At 42.0% G+C, this 22038-nt stretch overlaps 1 protein-coding gene across 3 annotated transcripts in view; it reads right to left on the reverse strand.

Annotated features, from left to right (window-relative positions):
• Positions 1-22038, reverse strand: part of IQSEC1 (IQ motif and Sec7 domain ArfGEF 1) — a 1344709-nt gene that overhangs the window by 1010253 nt on the left and 312418 nt on the right. For all 3 annotated transcript variants that reach the window (XM_082266155.1, XM_082266158.1, XM_082266156.1), the window contains exon 2: positions 14165-14194. In XM_082266155.1, the coding sequence (XP_082122281.1) occupies positions 14165-14194 (30 nt within the window). The remainder of the gene's footprint in view (positions 1-14164; positions 14195-22038) is intronic.

Below are 22038 nucleotides of genomic sequence, written 5' to 3' on the forward strand. Positions count from 1 at the left end.
TTGGGATTATTTGGGGGTTATTAATATAATAATAGGTAAAAAAATGGATTTAAAAAGCCACGTATATTTCATATTATGCATATAAGATTCTGAATGGTGCAGCGTCCATCTTGTTTTTAAGGTGAAAGAGAGTTCATATGTTCATTTTCAAAATGTCTCTTACAAGCTTACAAGAGAGAATAGAGTTTCAACAGAGGTCTTTGTATCTCTTTTAAGATCGTAAATAAGATTTACATAGACGTCTCTTCAGATAATGGCTAGTCTGGTCCGTAATCTTATCTGTATATAACAATGGACAATACCCCAGTATACTCTAGCAGACATTTAAAATGAGCTATATATACGTTTTTAAAGATACATAATTATGGCTAATATCTTCTCACGCATAATAATGTCATTATATTATGTAGGCATGTACATATATATTTAGGAATGTTATATCACATTTTGGGTTTATATTCTTACAGTAGTAATCTTACTTAGAATACATTACTTTTAAGTGTAAGGATATGTGTATCTCGTCACCAATTACCTCATTTCAGAGAAGTTTGTATTTGAGTTTTCAAGGTGTTGTAAATTCTACAAACCAGACGAGATGTCTGACAGCCTATGGCATGGTCAAATAAGTAATGGATTTTCACTAGCCAACAGGTCAATAAGGTCACTTTTAATAGTAGGCCATTGTGTGTTGTGACGTATTGTTAACTACAAAATTTAATGAACAGTGGAATACTGCCTCCTGTAGACGAAATACCAAATGCAGTATTGGGATTATTCAGATATTCCCATATAGAAATATTATATTGTATTCAAAATAATTATTATTGAAATGGCATTACTTGCCAAGGTGAATGATGGAGATACAGATGGACATTTATGTATGTACTGGGAGTATGGACAAAGTTTTATGTTGTGCTTTTATGATTACTCTTACATATAGAGAAATCATCATTTAACTTTATTATCCAAGGTATAGGGTTAATTATTTAAAGAGGTGTGTCTATGACCTCACCAGTTAAGGTAGAGAATATCCCAACCAATGGGGATAATGTTTCATCCCTCTGGGTTTAACTTATGGTAATTTTTATAGCCCTTTGTTCATACCATATAAAAGAACAACCCAGACCTTACACTTACATCACACACGCTACTACGTCCATCTATAGACTCATCCAGACATACTCCATCATCCATCATTCATCTGAAACTTGGAGGGAAACCACCATCTTAAGAAAGGCATCCATCTTAGGACTCTGGTAACGACCATTTGAAGCTAGCGGCCATCTTAAGTGTGGTAAATATGCCTCGCTATGTTATTTGATTTTATTCAACAATTGTTTATTTCCTTCCTTATATGTTTTATATTGCATATTTAAGGGTAATAAGATTACAATCCCAGCCGTATAAACCATAGTAGATTTTTCTCTAAAAAGCTGATTTTTGTTTTTATACATTTTTATTAATATCAGATTTAGCGCATTACTGCGAATTTAGTCTTCCGTTTTGCATGGCTTATTCTCACTCCATCTGCAGTGAAGTGACTTTCGGCTATGCGATTCGCAGACAATTGTGGTCTGTTTATATAGAACACCTATGGTTCATGCTATACCTGGAGAAATGGTAATCTTGCTTTCGTTTTGCTTTCACTTTGTTTCAGTTTCACTTTCATTATTGAGCTAAACATCACATTGCATTAATTGTTTGAAGTTAGTATTTTATGTAGAGTTGTTTCTTTGTGTCACTTCTTGTTTGATTATATATTGTGATTACATGTCTTGAGAATAAATATTTTTATATATTCCATACTGTAGACTGTATTCACTAAGATTGGTATATGCTTTTAAAAAGAAATTAATCAATTAAAAATAATTCACTACATATTGATTTATGGAAATAAGCGGAGACTCTCCTACCGCACAGATCTTTGCTTATTAACCATAAATAGACACTGCTATATTCAGAGCAGTATAAATATTCTGACATAATGAAGTACGAGCGCGAGATATTATTATTAAATATTCTTACATGATACTGACCCTATGGGGCCACCAGCGCGTCTGTGGCATCCGCCAGAGGATTCCCTTGACCGAGCCACAAACCTCTGAACCTTTCTGTTGAGCCGAGACCCCAACAGATCCACCTCGGGGGTGTCCCACGGAGACACAACTGATAAAACACCTCTGGATGAAGGGACCATTCCCCTTGGTCCAATGCCTGCCGACTGAGGTAATCCGCCTGCCAGTTTTCCACCCCGGGAATGTGTACGGCAGAGAGGGCTGGAACGAACCGTTCTGCCCACCTTAGAATGCTGGCTACCCAGAGCCACCAGGACACTTCTTGTTCCCAATTGGTGATTGAAATAAGCAACGGGCGTGGCATTGTCTGACTGAATGCGCACTGGACAACCCTAAAGATGATCAGTTCAATGGTCCAGACACAGTCTGATCGCTCGAAGTTCCCAATACATTAATCAGTAGTCTGGACACTTCCAGCGCCAGATCCCCTGAGCAGAATGCTTGCCAAGGACGCCTCCCCAGCTGGACAGGCTGGCATTCGTGGTGACCGCTGTCCAATACAACGGGAGGAAGGATTTTCCCAGCCGAAGCACCAGGGAATGAAGCCACCATATCAAGGACTCCTTTGTTCTCCGACTCAGCTGGATCGGATTGTCCAGAGACTGCAGTCTTGTCCCATTTGGTCAGAATCTCCCTTTGCAGGGACCTCGTATAGAAGTGTGCAAATGGAACCGCCTTAAAAGGTAGACTCCATCAGGCCCAGCACCCGTATGCAAGTCTGAAGGGATGACCATCTGTTGTACAGCAGGAGACGAACTGCAACCTGCAATTTCTGGAGTTTGTCCAGAGGAAGGAGCACTCTGGCTAAGGCCGAGTCCAGAGTCAGGCCCAGATATTTCAGCTTCGTGGACGGAACCAAGGCAGACGTCTAAAAATTCTGAATCCAGCTGACCTCGGGCAGAGTTTGTATTGTGATATCCAGGTTTTCCACCAGAGCAGAAGGAGATCGTCCAAGTAGCCCAGTACCGCAATCCCCCGTTGGCATAGCAAAGCTAGCACCGGAGCTAGCACTTTTGTGAAGACCCGAGAAGTGGAGGCCAAAGGGTAACGCCACAAACTTGATATGCTCCTCTCCCACGGCAAAGCGGAGGAAGCGCTGGTGACTGGCACATATTGGAATGTGAAGGTAAGCATCCTTGATGTTGATAGAGGCGAGGAAATACCCCTGATGCAGGGATGCTACTGTGCGAATGAACTCCATTCTGAACTTCTGCACCCGCACAAAGCAGTTCAGCACCTTGAGGTCCAGGATTGGATGCACTTTGCCTTCCTTCCTGGGAACTGTAAACTGGTTGGAGTAAAATCCCTGAAAATGTTCCGAAGTCGAAACCGGGACGATCACCCCTTGATGTAACAGGTCTTGTACCGCCTCAAACAGACCCTGTAAGTGGTCGGGGGACAGGCCCAAGTTGGAAAGAAAGAACCTTGCCGGGGACAAGAGCGAAACTCAATCTTGTAGCCAGACCAAATGATTTTGTGGACCCACTTGTCTTGGACCAGGGAAATCCAGGGGTCTGGAAACCAGTGAAGACGTCCCCCCACCCCCGATATGGGTGAGGGTGTACCTTCATGCTAAAGGAGCATTTTCCGCGGGTCTGGATAAGCCTGCTCTCAGCTTGCCAGACCAGGTTCATTTGGATCCAGCAGAGGAGGCCCTGAAAGGATTCGAGCCCTTGTCAGTCAACCCTGAGGGACAAAAAATGTTCAAGAGTCTAAAAGGAAGGGTCCCGTCTACGACAAGGTTCCTTGCCCTTAGTAGCCTGTGGAAGAAAGGCACTCTTCCCCCCCTGTGAGACCTTTTATGATGTTATCCAGAGTAGCTCCAAACAGGCAATCTCCTTGAAAGGGAAGATCAGTCAAGGCATTTTTAGGAGTCTGGTCCGCAGACCAGAATGTGAGCCAAAAGACACGCCAAAGGACTACTGCCAAAACAGAAAGCCAAGCCACTAGGGGAGCCGCATCCAAAGAGGCATTTTAGATAAACTGCGGCCCCTGGACCAGGTGGTCCCCCAGCTAAGCAGGGGGGGGCTGTTCTCCCTCCAGGTCATGGAGTAAAAGCTTAGCCCACTCGGTCAGAGTTTGCGTCACCAGGGCAATGGTGAATACCGGCCTCAGTGTTTAATCAGCAAGAGTGTACATATTGTGGGCCACAGCCTCTGCCTTCCTGTCAGATCCTTAAAGGCTGGGGACTTTTCAACTGGAATCATGGTTGTCTTGTTCAATCTGGAAACCGGAGGGTCCACCACTGGTGGAACAGTCCATTTCTTAAGAAGAGACTCCTCATAGGGGTATCACCTAGTAAAGCGCTTAGGGACCCCACGGGGACGCTTTGGTTGTCCCCACTCTTTAGCGACAATTCTGTCAAAATAGGTGGGGAAATTTAAACATCTTTGCCGCTCTGGATGGCTTAAGAGTGCCAAAGGGAATCTGCGCCTCCGTCGCAGCTGCATCCTCCATCTTCAAGGTCTCACACACAGATACAACCAGTGCTTTAACCAGCGCCTTTTCGTGCGCGGATGCAGACGTGGAGGATTCATCCTTACTATCAGAGGATTCCGGGTGGTGGTCACAGACCCAGCAGGGTGACCCACGTCGGCAGCGGCCAAATCAGATTCAGGATGCGATAAGACAGATGAGGCAGGGGAAGGTGGGGGGCGCTTTTTGCTAGCCCTTCACCCAAAGACCACCTCCACCCTGGACACAAAGGACTAGAGGACCACCGTCAGTGAATTGACAGATGGTTGGGACCCGGAGGGCCCCGTAGCCTCAGGGAGGGGATCAGGTGGGGAGATGTACTCCAAAGACTTCATGAATCACCAGGGGGATCCCACAAAAAGTGTAAAACACTGCAAGAGACAATCCCCCCCCATGGCACCCATCGCCAGCATAGTGACCTGCCCCCACTGCAGGAGGTGGATCAGACCACCCAAATAACTCCAACATATGGGGAGGGGGTAGCATGGGGGACAGGGAAGGAGGGGAACCTGGGGGTCCGACCATCCCAAGGAGTGGCCCATGTCCACCCCAAAACCCTGCAGGGGGAGAGGGGGGTCAGCTATTCACCATACCAGGAACTAGGCGGGCACCGCTCCACACAGAACCCTTCTCCATTGAAATGGGTTGCATGCGACCTCACAAGGCGTTTAACTCGCAAGCCAGCCCCTGTCCAGTGGGGCTACATTATGTCACAGCCGACCTAGCGCGGAGCTGAGGTCTGCGCGCGCTCACTGGCCAGACTGGGGTCACCACTGGATCTAAATTATCCAGCCAGTCGCCCAGTCCGGCAGTTACTTGCAGAGCTTGCAGGAAAAATCCAGGAGAAAAAAAGTTTCCATCTAAAAAGAAAAAATTGCCAAGACCAAAGATCCCAGCAAGGAACTAGGTCCTTACTCCTGACTAGGCAGAAAAAAACTAAGTGCCAAGAGCAGAGAGAGAGAGTATACCCCCTGGACTGCCCATGGGCATAGCCAGACTTTTTTCTGCCTAGTGTCCTACTCCTGTATGAGGCAGTATAACCCAACTAGTATGAAGATCTGAATCTGTGTCCATCAATGAACGAAAGAGAGAAATCATGATTTAAATCGAGTGAATTTAAATCAAGCCTTTTTACTAGTAATTTAAATTAAATCCACCCTGGAGCACCCTAATACAGGAGGACAGTTACTGGCCAGAACATCAGGTGAAAGCAGAGTAGGTAAAAGACTAAAAAGTAAAAAATATAGAAAAACATACAAATGCAAATACAATAATGCAATATAACATATAAAAATGTGCAAATACATCACATTGATATTGAGTACATAAAGCATCAAGTAGGTCACGTGTGTGTTCATATAGTATAAAACCATTTAAGTGCATGAGCATATAATATAAACCAAATAAAGTTCATATACAGGTGCATCTAAAAAAAAAATTAGAATATCATCAAAAAGTTAAAGTGGATGTAAACCCTCAAATATACCCAGTGAAGTGAACAGCCTCATATGATACACAGAGATTAAACAAATCCTCCTACAAATTTTTACTTGTAAAAGGGCTGTCTTCAGCTTTCTACACTGTTTAGAAAGTGTACATTGTGTTACAAATTGTGTTTCCTCATTCAGCAGTGTGTGTGGAGTCTGGGCATATACTGTGTGTAAGCTGATTGGAGGAAAGGCACACCCACCCCACCCCCCCCCTCCACATAGGCAGAGGAACGAAGAAACTTGCAGAGCTATACTGTGAATAGACTAACTCTCTGTTTATCCATCTCTAAGCACTCTCCCCGACACAAATTTCTAGCTGCTTTTATCTCGTGTGTCAGAAATGATCATGCTGATAACAGAGGAAGGGGGCAGCAGAAAGACATGGCACTTAGTGCTTTGGAGAGAGATAAGTAAACACTGCAGATATATGTGTATAGGTCAGATTTCATGAATGGGGTTTACCAACCACTTTCATTTATTTCAGTAAATTAATTTAATAAGTGAAACTTATTTTTTGTATAGATTTATTAAACAGAGTGATATACAGTATTTGAAGCATTTCTTTATTTCAATTTTTATGATTATGGCTTACAGCTAGTGAAAATCCGAAAATTCTGTATCAGCTAATTAACTCAAAACACCTGTAAAAGGTTTCCTTAGCCTTTAAATGGTCTCTCAGTCTGGTTCAGTAGGTTACACAATCGAGGGGAAAACTGCTGACTTGACAGTTGTCCAGAAGACAGTCATTGGCACCCACCACAAGGAGGGGAAGTCACAAGTCACTCCTGAACCAGAGACAACTTTTTGATGATATTCAAATTTTTTTAAATGCACCTTTACATTTTTCACAAACTGTTTAGAAAAAGTTCCAGTGCATAAACATCCACAAATAAGACTGTGAAAAGCCCAAAAAATCCTAATAATTAGGTGTCCATATCCCAAAATGTATCATAGGAGCTCCAACATGACTTAAGCGTCAAATCCTTCTAGCATATGACCATGCACCATTTAAGAACATAGACAAATGTACCCTCACTTTCCAGATTGGACCTAACCACTCTGTAAGGTGGCCATACAACTCTTTAATATATCTGCTAACACCAGCCAGGTCTTCCTTCAAAGGACTAATGGATAAATCACTTTCCAAATAAAGAGTCTTCCTAACAAGGCACTCAGAGAACAAAAACAGAGGAGAATCTACATCGTGTAAAATAGGGATAAAAATGCACTCACTGAGCTTCAATAATCAATTAAGTAGTATCAGTACTGATCCATGAGTATGAGCCAACAATTGGAGCCCAAGGTGGGGCTCTAACTCCACCTAGCATGACGACATCACAAAGACAGAAGGAGAATCTCCATAATTTAAAACCACATTTGTTTTATTAAAATAAGGATACAAATGCACTCACTGAGCTTCAATAATCAATCGCAAAGTAGCGATCCATGAGTATGAGCCAACAATTGGAGCCCAAGTTGGGGCTCTAACTCCACCTAGCATGATGACATCACAAAGCTCTACCCCCCTGACACATTGAATCACTTCCAGACTTTATCAAAGGCTGGGGGAGTCAGAGACTCCTCATACTAATACTTCTGGATTTTTGCAAGGGTTACCATACCAATTGATAAACAACTCACAGCGCATGGTGTGGCTAAACCATATACTGTGGAAATAGACACATATGCAATTCTAAAAGAAATGTATGCAAGCTACAACATACTAGAGACCCAGTACTTATAAAACCTGAAAAGCAACAAAATGGCTACAGAAAAAAATGTACAAAAATAAATATATATATATATATATATATAAAATAATAAAAAGTTACAAATCAGACTAAAATAAAACAGCACACTTAAAACCACCAAAGTCAGTTGAAAAGGGGACATACTCCTAAATAAATTCTACATCACCCAAAAAGATATTGAAAGGGTAAATAAATGGAAAATAAATGGAAGGGGTTGCCAGGTGTACTATATATATATATATATATATATATACACAAACCCGATTCCAAAAAAGTTGGGACACTGTACAAATTGTGAATAAAAAAAGAATACAATGATGTGGCAGTTTCAAATTTCAATATTTTATTCAGAATACAACATAGATGACATATCAAATGTTTAAACTGAGAAAATGTATCATTTTAAGGGAAAAATAAGTTGATTTTAAATTTCATGGCATCAACACATCTCAAAAAAGTTGGGACAAGGCCATGTTTACCACTGTGTGGCATCCCCTCTTCTTTTTATAACAGTCTGCAAACGTCTGGGGACTGAGGAGACAAGTTGCTCAAGTTTAGGAATAGGAATGGTGTCCCATTCTTGTCTAATACAGGCTTCTAGCTGCTCAACTGTCTTAGGTCTTCTTTGTCACATCTTCCTCTTTATGATGCGCCAAATGTTTTCTATGGGTGAAAGATCTGGACTGCAGGCTGGCCATTTCAGTACCTGGATCCTTCTTCTACGCAGCCATGATGTTGTAATTGATGCAGTATGTGGTCTGGCATTGTCATGTTGGAAAATGCAAGGTCTTCCCTGAAAGAGACGACGTCTGGATGGGAGCATATGTTGTTCTAGAACTTGGATATACCTTTCACTATTGATGGTGCCTTTCCAGATGTGTAAGCTGCCCATGCCACACACACTCATGCAACCCCATACCATCAGAGATGCAGGCTTCTGAACTGAGCGCTGAGCACAACTTGGGTAGTCCTTGTCCTCTTTAGTCCGGATGACATGACGTCCCAGTTTTCCACAAAGAACTTCAAATTTTGATTCGTGTGACCACAGAACAGTTTTCCACTTTGTCACAGTCCATTTTAAATTAGCCTTGGCCCAGAGAAAACGCCTGCGCTTCTGGTTCATGTTTAGATATGGCTTCGTTTTTGGCCTATCGAGTTTTAGATGGCAACGGCGAATGGCACGGTGGATTGTGTTCACCGACAATGTTTTCTGGAAGTATTCCTGAGCCCATGTTGTGATTTCCATTACAGTAGCATTCCTGTATGTGATGCAGTGCCGTCTAAGGGCCCGAAGATCACCGCCATCCAGTATGGTTTTCCGGCCTTGACCCTTACGCACAGAGATTGTTCCAGATTGTCTGAATCTTTGGATGATATTATGCACTGTAGATGATGATAACTCCAAACTCTTTCAAATTTTTCTCTGAGAAACTCCTTTCTGATATTGCTCCACTATTTTTCGCCGTAGCATTGGGGGAATTGGTGATCCTCTGCCCATCTTGACTTCTGAGGAACACTGCCACTCTGAGAGGCTCTTTTTATACCCAATCATGTTGCCAACTGACCTAATAAGTTGAAAATTGGTCCTCCAGCTGTTCCTTATATGTACATTTAACTTTTCCAGCCTCTTATTGCTACCTGTCCCAAATTTTTTGGAATGTGTAGCTCTCATCCAAATCCCATCCAATCCAAAATGAGCCAATATTTGGCATGACATTTCAAAATGTCTCACTTTCAACATTTGATATGTTATATATATTATATTGTGAATAAAATATAAGATTATGAGATTTGTAATTTAGTCCATTCCTTTTTTACTCACAATTTGTACAGTGTTCCAACTTTTTTGGATTTGGGTTTGTGTGTATATATATATATATATATATATATACACATATATATATATATATATACAGTATATACACACGCACACGCTATAATACCAAAAGTATTGGGACACCTGCTTTTATACTCACACAAACTTTATTGGCATCCTGATCTTAGTCCGTAGGGTTGAATACAGTATATTCAAATGTATGTAGAGAATCACTGCGCTACTGTCACACAGACCAGCTGCAGGCACCACAACATTTCCGATTCCTGTCCGAATTGACAGTTTGCACTGCGATATGCGAACTAATCTGGGGGTGTTAATAACTATGTATTGACACTCCCAGTAGTTCGCATATGTCAGTGTGAACTGCCTGCGAGTCAGTTGCAATGCTGGAACCCACAGTGGATTTGCAAGTTTCCCACATCGCACCATGTGAATCGGCACCTAAGGCATCAGCATCCTAAGACATTTTGGACAATTTCATGCTCCCAACTTTGTGGGAACAGTTCGAGGATGGCCCCTTCCTGTTCAAACATGACTGCGCACCAGTGCACAGACAAGGTCCATAAAGACATGGTTGAGCAAGTTTGGGGTGGAGGAACTTGACTGGCCTGCACAAAATCCTGACCTCAATCTGACAAAACACCTTTGGGATGATTTAGAGCAGAGACTGCGAGTCAGGCCTTCTTGTCCAACATCGGTGTCTGACCTCACAAATGCGATTCTGGAAGAATGCTCAAACATTTCCATAGTCACATTCCTAAACCTTGTGGACAGCCTTCGAAGAAGAGTTGAAGCTGCTATAGCTGGAAAGAGTGGGCCAACTCAATATTAAACCCTATGGACTAAGACTGAGATGGCATTAAAGTTCATGTAAAAGGCAAGAGTCCCAATACTTTTGGTAATATAGTGTGTGTGTGTGTATATATATATATATATATATATATATCTATATATATCTATATATATATATCTATATATACACACACATACACACACACACACAATAAACTATATATATATCGTTAGTGTTACAAGGTCTAAGGTGTGAATGGGGAGCAGGTGTGTTAAATTTGTTGTTATCGCTCTCATTCTCTCATACTGGTCACTGGAAGTTCAACATGGCACCTCATGACAAAAAACTCTCTGAGGATCTTTAAAAAAGAATTGATGCTCTACATAAAGATGGCATAGGCCAGGGATCCTCAAGCTATGGCCCTCCAGCTGTTGCGGAACAACCTATATCATGAGGCATTGTAAAACCCTGACATTCACAGACATGACTAGGCATGATTGGAATTGTAGTTCCTGAACAACTGGAGGGCCATAGTTTGAAGACCCCCTGGCCTAGGCTATAAGAAGTATGCCAAGACCCTGAAACTGAGCTGCAGCATGGTGGCCACAACCATACAGCAGTTTAACAGGACAGGTTCCATTAAGAACAGGCCTCGCCATGACCAACCAAAGAAGCTGATTGCACATGCTCAGCGTCATATCCAGAGGTTGTCTTTGGGAAAGAGACATATAAGTGCTGCCAGCATTGCTGCAGAGGCTGAAGGGGTGGGGCGGTCACACTGCATCAAATTGGTCTGCATGGCTGTCATCCCAGAAGGAAGCCTCTTCTAAAGATAATGCACAAGAAAGCCCACAAAGTTTGCTGAAGACAAGCAGACATGAAATACTGGAACCATGTCCTGTGGTCTGATGAGACCAAGATAAACTTATTTGGTTCAGATGGTGTCAAGCGTGTGGGGCGGCAACCAGGTAAGGAGTACAAAGACAAGTGTGTCTTGCCTACAGTAAAGTATGGTGGTTGGGAGTGTCATTATCTGTGGGGCATCTTCAAACGGAAGGTGGAGGAATGTAAGGTTACTAACATCCACCAACTCAGTGATGTCGTCATGGAGGAGTGGAAGAGGACCCCAGTGGCAACCTGTGAAGCTCTGGCGAATTTCATGCCCAAGAGGGTTAAGGCAGTGCTGGAAAATAATGGTGGCTACACAAAATATTGACACTTTGGGCCCAATTTGGACATTTTAACTTAGGGGTGTACTCACTTTTGTTGCCAGCAGTTTTGACATTGATGGCTGTGTGTTTGCTACAAAGTAAAGTATGGTGGTTGGGAGTGTCATAATCTGGGGCTGCATGAGCTCTGCTTGAGCTCTGGGGACAGTTGTTGAGTTATCTATTGTTGAGGACATTGCGGCCCCCGCTCCTTAACAACCCACTATTGACAAGAGAGGGGAGGAGCTGGATATGCATTGGTGATGAACACAGGACTGCAATTTCAATTAAAGTCCTATTGAAGACTACGGAGCTGAATTCTCACCGAATCAAACTCTCACATGACCCTTTTTTTTTAGCCTCATCAGAATCGTACCCTATTAATGTGAGTGGCCTTAACTGAAAACAATACAAATTCTGATGATATGCGAATCTATGCATTCGACAGACACACAAAATCGCATCAGAATTCAAATAAGGTAAGTTGCCTATTTAGAGCAAATATCTACTGCACATAGAGATAATAGAGTATATCACTATCTGTTGGACTGTTCACTAGTGTATCAAGTCTGGAGAGTAAACTCTTGGCAACATTTTTGAAAGCACAAAATGTACTAGTATTATCATCAATAACTATTAGATAACTTTTACAAATGTCCATCCAAGATTACATAGTGGGTCATGTTCTTCCTAGGCTTATTCAGCAAGACCATGCAAAAAAAAATTAAAAAAATAAACTGCATCAATTTCAGATCAATAATAAATTTTTTTACTGGATTTGTTAGATATAAAACTCATATTTCAACCAAAAACAAATATAGCTATACAAAAAACATCATCAGTAAAACCCCCGCACAACATACCTAGATATCCCAAGTTGGAAGAGGGTAACAGAGAAGAAAAAAAAATACATAAATATGTATCAACTATATTTACATATCAGATCGATTAAACAGGAACCGGTCAGGATTAAAATATGGGATTGGTCACGGACACTTTTTTCAAAAGTTGATCTTTGCTCAAATATTTAAGTGATTATATACAATATCCTCATTCATTAAAAATAACCTGTACACATCCACTATATAATGGTAATCTATATCCTGTTATTTATTTTTCAGGAAACTTTTTTATTGTGTTTTCTGCCTCCTTGTAACATACTCCATAAATTCCAGAACCTCCCCATTTCCCACTCAAGTCTGTTTGAAATGAGCAGTGCAAATGACTTGCCATCATGTGCATTGCTCTATGCATAGTACAAATCCCATAGTCCACATTCCTTACTCCACATTGGAAGTGAGCTGTAGAGGGCGGATATGTTCCAACATACAGTGGAACCATGGAGAACGAATGTAGCCAACCTCTAACAGCTCACAAAAGTGGGGAAAAAGGGAATTTGGAGGAGGCTGTGAACAAAAGAATTACTTTTTGTGTTAAGAATGCATACCTAAAAATCATTTTTTTTAAAAGCAGTTTAGTATAAAGCTATGTTAATAGTCTGATATAGATTAAAAGAAATCTAAGGGCTGAAATACATTCCTGAAAAGACATACTGTATGTCTAGGCACTTGGTCATATAATCTATGCAGAAGGGGGAGAATCAAAGTTCAAACTAATTGATATTTACTTTCAGAAGAGATTATATAACGAAATGTTTAGATCTTCTAACATTTGGCTAGAAGGGAACATGGCGCTGTGTGGACATTTGGTATTCCAGCCCTTCTAGGTTCACTTTAAAATGCAAGCTCCGGGTCTGTCATCTGTGTCCTTGCTTCAATAATTAGTAAGTCACTGACCTGAATCAAGTGTGTAGGTTGGAAGTCCATGCTATACTGGCTGCATACATATTCTGCTTAGTGACTTGCTGATTGTTTACTATGAGCCATTACACGTGTACATTATTTCCTTTCTATTTCTTTTCACTGCTACGGTGAATAATCCTGTTTAACTGAACTCAGCACAACAAAAACAAATCTAGCTAATAAAAAAAAAAAAATAATAATTCCAGGCATTTATTAAAAAATAATATCAGTCCAAATTTTAAGTGCGTTTTAAAATGTCAATACTATAACTGTCTAAAATGTTTATCACCACCCATCAATGTTTTACAGAGAAGAAACCAGTGAAGGGTTGCACACAATTTTGCTGAAGGTTCCTGCACTACTTTGGTGCGATTCCAGCACAGATTTGGCTCCATAGACATCAATAGAAATTAACAGAAAACACATGCACATGTGATACTGATGCTATTTGGAAGAGATTTTATCATTTTCTGTTTTTTAATTCTCCAAAGCAAATGCTTGGTCCCTCAAAAGAAGTAGTAGTAGTAAACGGCTTAAAATTGTGTCAAAATCACAAAGAAGTCACAATACATGTTCACACCTGAAATTGGATCAATATCGCATTGCACTAGTGTGGACCAGGTCTTAGTTCAATGAACAAGTAGGTGACACCACTCCAATTAAACATTGAGTACTTGAGCGCTGTATTTTGCACTTTACCTGGAGCTCCACTTAAACAGAATCTGGTAATTACCTTGCATGTCTTTTCACTTCTTCTTTATACCTAAAAAAAAAAAAAAAAAAATATATAGATATATTTTACTACAATATACTGAAGCCTTCAGTTTTTCAAGAAAACAAATGGAGACACTTAGGCCGGGCTCACATTGGAGCACTGTATTTTGGCTGCAGCACAGGTGTATGTTGCCTGGTTTCCACTTATTTTGCATGCGTTTCTACCAATGGTCCCTATACCTTCTACTAGGTCACGCATTTTTGTCATGTTTTCTGAAAGTGCACCAAAGATGCAGCATGCAGGACTTCTGAAGCACTTTCAGAAAATGAGCAACCTTTTGGAAGTCAATGTGACCACAGCTAAAAAAGCATGCAAAATAAACAAACTGTGCATACACCCATGCTGCACCAAAACGCAGCGCACCAGTGTGCCAAATGTGTTTCCCTAGTAGACATTACCAAATATCTTCCTAGCCCATCACCATGCAAAAAACTGTATCAGTATAACCAAAACAGAGAACCTGCCTAAATGTTCTCTAGGTAGCCGAGAATGACTAGGATTTACTCGTTCTGGGACTTCAACACTTTTTGTTTATACAATAGGAAGTGTTTTATTATATTTGTTTATGGACTGGAAAAAAAAACCCTGATGATTCTGCCAGAAATCCAGAGCTGTCCTGAATCCTGTGCACTCAACAGCGTTATCTTGAGCAGTCCTGCCCAGTTCAAATTTGTCAGCTAAAGAACCCCTCCCTCTTAAGTTATGGGGGTAAATATGGTGGAAGGTATTCTTAAAGTGTATTTCCACTTTTGTAGAAAAAGTGGGAAAGCTCCTAATTTATATTTGTTACATGCTCTTATTTATATAGCAAACCTAAAGTAATACTAAAGGCACAAATGTTTTTTAGTCTACAATAAAAAAAGAGGTTATACTTACCCTGCTCTGTATTACTCCTCTTCTAGGGTCCCTTGCCAGCACTTTCGGCTCATGCTTTTCTCGGTGTGCCCTCACAGCAAGCCGCTAGCACTCCCAAGCTGGGTTGTGTGCATCCATAGACACACATAGATCAGCCCCACCCCTTCCCCACAGGATTTGATTGACAGCAGCAGGATCCAATGGCTCCTACTGTTGCCTCTGTGCCTATGAGAGCAGGGAGAGAGACTTGTGCTGCTGCAGACAGGCACAGCGCTGGCTCAATACAGGACTCAGGAAAGTATTTAGGGAGGGGGATGGGGGGCAGCTGTATTTGCCAAAATTACCCTATATGCACTGTGCAGATGGATCTTCATTATCAGTTGTAAGCTAAATTTGAACACTGTATATCCTAACAAGCGGTTAAAAGTTTAGACGCTAGGCTACTTGCATTGTAGGTTAATGAGAGGCAACTCAGCCTAACCTTTAGAACAGATATTTAAAATGTAAGAAATATATTTTTAGAACTTTTTTTTTTTAGGTATGCTGTGTGAATGGGAACACACGCATACAGTATAGTTAGGTTTTCTAAAGATGTGACTGAAAAAAGCTCCTAACACAGTAATAATTATTTTAATAAAAAAAAAAAAAAAACATCTAAGCACCTTTTTCCTAATTGATATACAGCTGTCACATGACCTGGATCTTTCCCAGGATGTCTGCAGGGAAACAAACAGGAGGAGCTTCTAGTCCTTTTCTGCTGGTCACATGTTCAAAAAAAAAAAACCCTTTGGAATACAAACTAAAACTAAATAAATAATATCAATAAACTGTTTTAATGTTGGCCATGCATGTATAGATTTTTGTTTGGAAATTTTCAAGAAAATTTGTTTTATTTTCTAATCGTTAGTGGGGTCAAATCGATGTCCGTTTTCGAATGCAGTGATGGGAAAATTAGACGGGGCAGCAAGAAAACTTTTCTCGATTAATGAATTTTCGGGCAGTGTATGTGGCGATTGCTCAGAAATTACATTAATTTTAAAATTGAATGTTAAAAGCAAAAGACAATTTTCGAAATTGCATTTGTCTATTCATTGAATGTTCAAAGAATTTCGTATAAATGAATGTTCTATGAAAATTCTGGTCCAAAAATCTTTATGTGTATGGCCAACATAAATTTGCATACAAATATATATTTGAAATCAAAACTTTATTTTGTGCAAACAACATGGTGTGAGTGACTTTCTGCAAGTCACAGGCTGTGTCACGCCCCTCCAGCCTGTGTCTTAGGATAAGAGGGAGGTGGAGCCCCTGACTACATGTAATATCCTGCCCTCATTGTGTTTAGCTAGTTATACAGTCATTTACCACTGTGTTAATGCCCACAGGTGTGACTCTATAGTCACATGGGCTGCTCAGATGTAATAGGGAGGAAATGCTCAGCATAGAAACACACTTAAAACTGAACACATGCAGAGTTGCCACCATGCTCTGTAGGTAGCCCGCATTGTATGGTGGGCAGAACGTTTCATTTCAGCTCTTTCCACCGTACACATCCTGGGGATAAAAAACTGGCAAGCAGATTATCTCAGTCGGCAGGCGTTGGATCAAGGGGAATGGTCCCTTCATCTGGAGGTGTTTCATCAGTTGTGCCTCCGGTGGGTACCTCCAGGGAATCTGTTGGCATCTCAGCTCAACAGAAAGGTTTAGAGGTTTGTGGTATGGTCACGGGATCCTCTGGCGGATGCCACAGATGCACTGGAGGCCCTGTGGTGCCATTACCATCTGATTTACACCTTACCTCCTCTCAAACTTCTGCCAAGACTCTGGCGCAGGATAGAGGTAGAAGGGATTCCCATCATTTTAGTGCCTCTGGACTGGCCTCGCATTGTGTGGCATTGTCCAATTGAATTTGCACTGGACACCCCTGAAGACGATCCATCCAGTGATCCAGGCCCAGTCTAATCGCTCGGCATTCCAGGACATTGATCGGTAGTCTGGACTCTTCCAGTGTCCAAACACCCTGAGCAGAGCTTTGGCCTAAGACACCTCCACACCTGGACAGACTGGCATCCTTGGTGACCACTGCCTAATACATGGGGAGAAAGGATTTGCCCTGTCAAAGTGCCAGAGAATGAAGCCGGATCTGATTGTCCAGAGACTTCGAACACTTGTGCCATTTGGCCATGATCTCCCTTTGCAGGGACCTGGTATGGAACTGTGGAAACGGAACCGCCTCGAAGGTAGAAACCATCAGGCCCAACACCCGCATGCAAGTCCAGAGGGATGACCATCTGCTGGACAGCAGAAGATGAATTGCAGCATGCAGTTTCTGGAGTTTGTCCAGAGGAAGGAATGCTCTGGCTAGAGCCAAGTCTAGAGTCAGACCCAGATAGTCCAGCTTTGTGGAAGGAACCAGAACAGACTTCTGAAAATTCAGAAGCCAGCCGAACTCCCACAGAGTTTATATGGTGATCTCTACGTTGTGCAACAGAGCAGAAGATGACTATGCTCACAGAAGCATGTCGTCCAGATAGCCCAGTACTGTGATCCCCTGCTGACGTAACAATGCGAGCACCGCGGTCAACACTTTTGTGAAGACCCGAGGAGCCGAGGCGAGACCAAAGGGTAACACCACAAACTGATAATGCTCCTCTATCATGGCACAGCGGAGGAAGCGTTCATGACCTACACATATTGGAATGTGTAGGTAAGCATCCTATCGATAGATGCAAGGAAATATCCCCGATGCAGGGATGCCCCCACCGTGCGAATAGACTCCATTCTGCAGATCTGTACCCACACAAAGCAGTTATGTGTGTCTTGAGCTCCAGGATTGGACACACCTTACCCTCCTTCCTAGGGACTGTAAACAGGTTTGAATAAAATTCTAGAAAAGGTTCCGAAGTTAGAACCGGGACAATCACCCCTTAAAGTACCAGGTCTTGTACTGCCCTAAAGAGAGCCTGGAAGCAGTCCAGGGACAGGTGCATGTTGGAAGGAAAGAATCTTTCTGGAGTGTAAGAACGAAACTCGATCTTGTACCCGGACCATTATACTTTGTGGACCCACTTGTCTTGCACCAAGGAAGTTCACGAGTCAGGGAACAAGCGAAGACATCCCCCCACCCCATATACGGGTGAGGGTGCACCTTCATGCTGAAGGAGATTTGTCTGTGGGTCTGGGGAAGTCCGCTCTCAACTTGCCAGACTGTAACACTCCTGCGTTTTTATAGTAAGCTGGATTTGCAGCTGCAGAATCTCCACTCAGTAGTCATGTAGAGATGTGTTGAATTACCAGATCCAACTCTCCAGACTCATCACTGTGGACCCGCCTGCTTCAGCATACAGATATACGCACACTCAATAAGATGTTCCTGGAGTGATAGCATGTATATGACAGTATAGAGGTGATGTGCTGAAGGGACAGGGGTGAGCAGTGATAGCAATGATAAGCACTTGATAGTAATGTTCAGGAGAGTAGTAGACGGTAATAGGTAGGATGCAGATAGGTTAGTAATCATGTATGGTAATAGGTGGTAAGGACAGCAGATGATATACAGGAGAGACTAACCCAGTGCAAGGATAGATGGTAGTAGACTCAAGAGCTAGCAATCTATGTAACAGTGCAGATGATAGAATTAGTAATGCATAGATAGTACAGTCCTTAATGTGCAGAAGTAGATAGTGTAAGTTTGTTATGGAGGAATCCCCTGTGGGGTACTTATCACTAGTAAGGTTAGTAAGTAGAGGGGTCCGGTAGTGAGGGAGTGATCCGGTAGCGAGATACGGGATCAGTATCGAGGTTCCGGTCTGTTCCAGGTAAAGAGAATAGCTGGAGGCTCCGGCAGCATAAGACAAGGCTTGTAAGCATGCGGTTTGAACGAACAACCTGAGAGAGAAAGCCGGCGATTGAAATAGCCGCTCAGAGCGGCGCTCAGTGATGATGTCATACGGCTTAAAGGTATATGCGTTCCACCTAACTAAAAAGGTGGGACGCAATATGAAAAGGAAAATGGGCAATAAGGGTACCAAAGGTACCAGAATCTTACAGTACCCCCCCTTAAGGCCGGCTCCGGAAGGCCTATAGCACTGGTTTCTCCGGGTATTTAGAGTGAAACCTTCGTATAAGCCTAGGTGCGTGAACATCAGAAGTATCCAACCAGGTGTCGTCTTGGGGTCCATAGTTCTTCCATCTTATGAGATATTGGAGTCTTCCTCTGTGGATACGAGAATCCAAAATCTCCCTAATCTCAAATTCTTCTCCGCCTTCAACTTGTATTGGAGGTGGAGGCAAGATGGTAGGCCTTATTCCTTGGTTAGGAACATGTGGTTTCAGTAGCGACACATGAAAGATGGGATGTATTCTGAGATCTGCCGGTAAAGTGAGTTGTACTGCAGCTTTTCCAATGAGTTTCTTAATTGGGAAGGGTCCCAGAAATAAAGGTCCAAGCTTTTTGCTAGGGATCTTTAACCTTAAATTTTTCGTCGATAGCCAAACGAGGTCCCCAATAGCATATTGAGGAGAAGGTCTTCCACGAAGGTCGTAGTACCTTTTTTGTTGACTGTGAGCGTGTGAGATGGTGGTATTAAGTAAACCCAGAGAGTCTTTTATTTGGGTAAGATAATCCGAGGCTACTGGGTTACTTGATGGTAGGATGCGTGGTGGAAGAAGTGTGGGATGAAACCCATAGTTTAAGTAGAACGGACTTTGCTTAGTAGTACTGTGGGTTGCGTTGTTATAAGCAAATTCCGCCAGAGGGAGGAGGTCCACCCAATCATCCTGTAGGTATGAGGTGTAGCAACGTAGATATTGTTCAATGCACTGGTTGACTCTTTCAGTCTGTCCGTTGGTCTGAGGGTGGTAAGGAGAAGTGAGCTTTCGCTCAATCCGTAGTATGTGACATAGAGCTTGCCAAAACTTGGAGATGAACTGTGAACCACGGTCGGATAAAAGAGTCTTTGTAATTCCATGTAACTTGAACACATGTTTCATTAGTAATTCCGCTGTTTGCTTAGATGAAGGTAGTCTGCGAATAGAAATGAAATGTGCCATCTTTGTCAGATGGTCCACAGACACTAGAATGGTATTAAATCCTTTGGAAGGTGGTAGTTCTACTATAAAGTCTAAGGACACAACTTCCCATGGAACCTGGGGTATTGGTAGACTGCAGAGTAGACCAGATGGTTTTGTAGTGTCAATTTTGGACCTTGCACAGATGTCACATGAAGAAACAAATTTTCGTACAGACGTCTTCATATCAGGCCACCAAAACTGCCTGGTAAGCAAATTAAGGGTCTTAGTCATACCCATATGTCCTGCCATAGGCACATCATGTGACAATTCCAAGATCTTGGTGCGCATAATAGGGGGTATGTAGAGTTTGTCGTTGTAGTAGAGGAAGCCTTCTGCATCAGTAGTTAGTTGTGGTGGAGGTGAATCCAATCCTATACTGTGCAAAATCTTCTTCCTTCAGGGAACGAACAACACCAATAATACGTTCATAGGGTATTAAAGGAATAGAAGGAACTTCAGCGCAGTTATCTTCGGTTAATCGTGATAGCGCATCCGCTTTTTTGTTTTTGTCTGCAGGTGTGTAGGTCACTAGGAAGTTGAATCTTAGGAAGAATAATGACCATCGTACCTGCCGTGGGAAAGAGTTTTGTTAGTCTGAAGGTATTGAAGATTTTTATGATCTGTATATATGAGTATTGGTAATCGGGTACCTTCAAGTAAATGTCGCCAATTCTCTAGTGCCAGTTTTATGGCAAGCAACTCTTTTTCACCCACTGGGTAATTCACCTCTGGGCTGCTTAGTGATTTAGAGAAAAAAGCAACTGGGTGGAGTGGTGAAGTATTTGTTGGTCGTTGGGAGAGAACTGCTCCTACTGCCATGTTTGACGCATCTACCTCCAGAATATATTGGAGGGATGGGTCTGGATGGCGTAGTATGGGAGCAGAAGTAAAGCTTGATTTTAACAAGCGGAAAGCTCCATTTGCTTCTTCTGACCATTTGAATGGTTTCTTTATACTTGTAAGTTGTGTGAGAGGTCTCACAATAGCAGAGAAGTTCTTGATGAACTTCCTATAGAAGTTTGAAAATCCGAGGAATCGCTGTAATGCCTTACGAGTTGTTGGTATAGGCCAATCCAGAATACACGATATCTTGCTCATATCCATCTTGATTCCGGTTTTAGATATGATGTATCCTAGGAATAGTATTTCTTCTTTATGAAATAGGCATTTTTTTAATTTCACGTATAGGTTGTGTGCGAGTAATCTGGATAACACAAGTCTTACATGTTTTATATGTTCAGACAAAGATCGAGAATAGATAAGCATATCGTCCAGATATACCACAACACAGACATCAAGTAAGTCTCTGAAGATGTCATTTATGAATCTTTGAAAAGCTGCGGGAGCATTACACAACCCGAAAGGCATCACAAGATATTCGAATAATCCGTATCTGGTTCTGAATGCTGTCTTCCACTCATCTCTGTCACGGATTCGGATTAGGTTGTATGCCCCTTTTAGGTCCAATTTAGAAAAGTAAGTAGCCCCACGCACTTGTTCAATGAGTTCAGGAATGAGCGGTAAAGGATAACGATCCTTTATCGTAATGGTATTTAGTTGCCTATAGTCAATAATAGGCCTAAGACTTGAATCCTTATTGCGGACAAAGAAAAGTCCTGCAGCTGTGGAAGAAGTAGAGGGTCTGATGAACCCTTTCGCCAAATTCTCATCCAAGTATTCCTTGAGGTGAGAAAGTTCATCCTGTGAAAGAGGATAAACATGGACGAAAGGCAATTTGTTATTAGGGAGTAGATCGATAGAACAATCATAGTCCCTATGGGGAGGCAACACTTGAGCATTTTTCTCAAGGAAGACTTCGGACAGATCCTGATGGCATAGTGGTGTAATCTCATCTGACACCACAGACAGGATCTTTCCATAAGATGGGAGGTTACACGTGATCT

The sequence above is a fragment of the Pelophylax lessonae genome, assembly GCF_965119305.1.
Source record: "Pelophylax lessonae genome assembly, chromosome: 8".
NCBI lineage: Eukaryota > Metazoa > Chordata > Amphibia > Anura > Ranidae > Pelophylax > Pelophylax lessonae.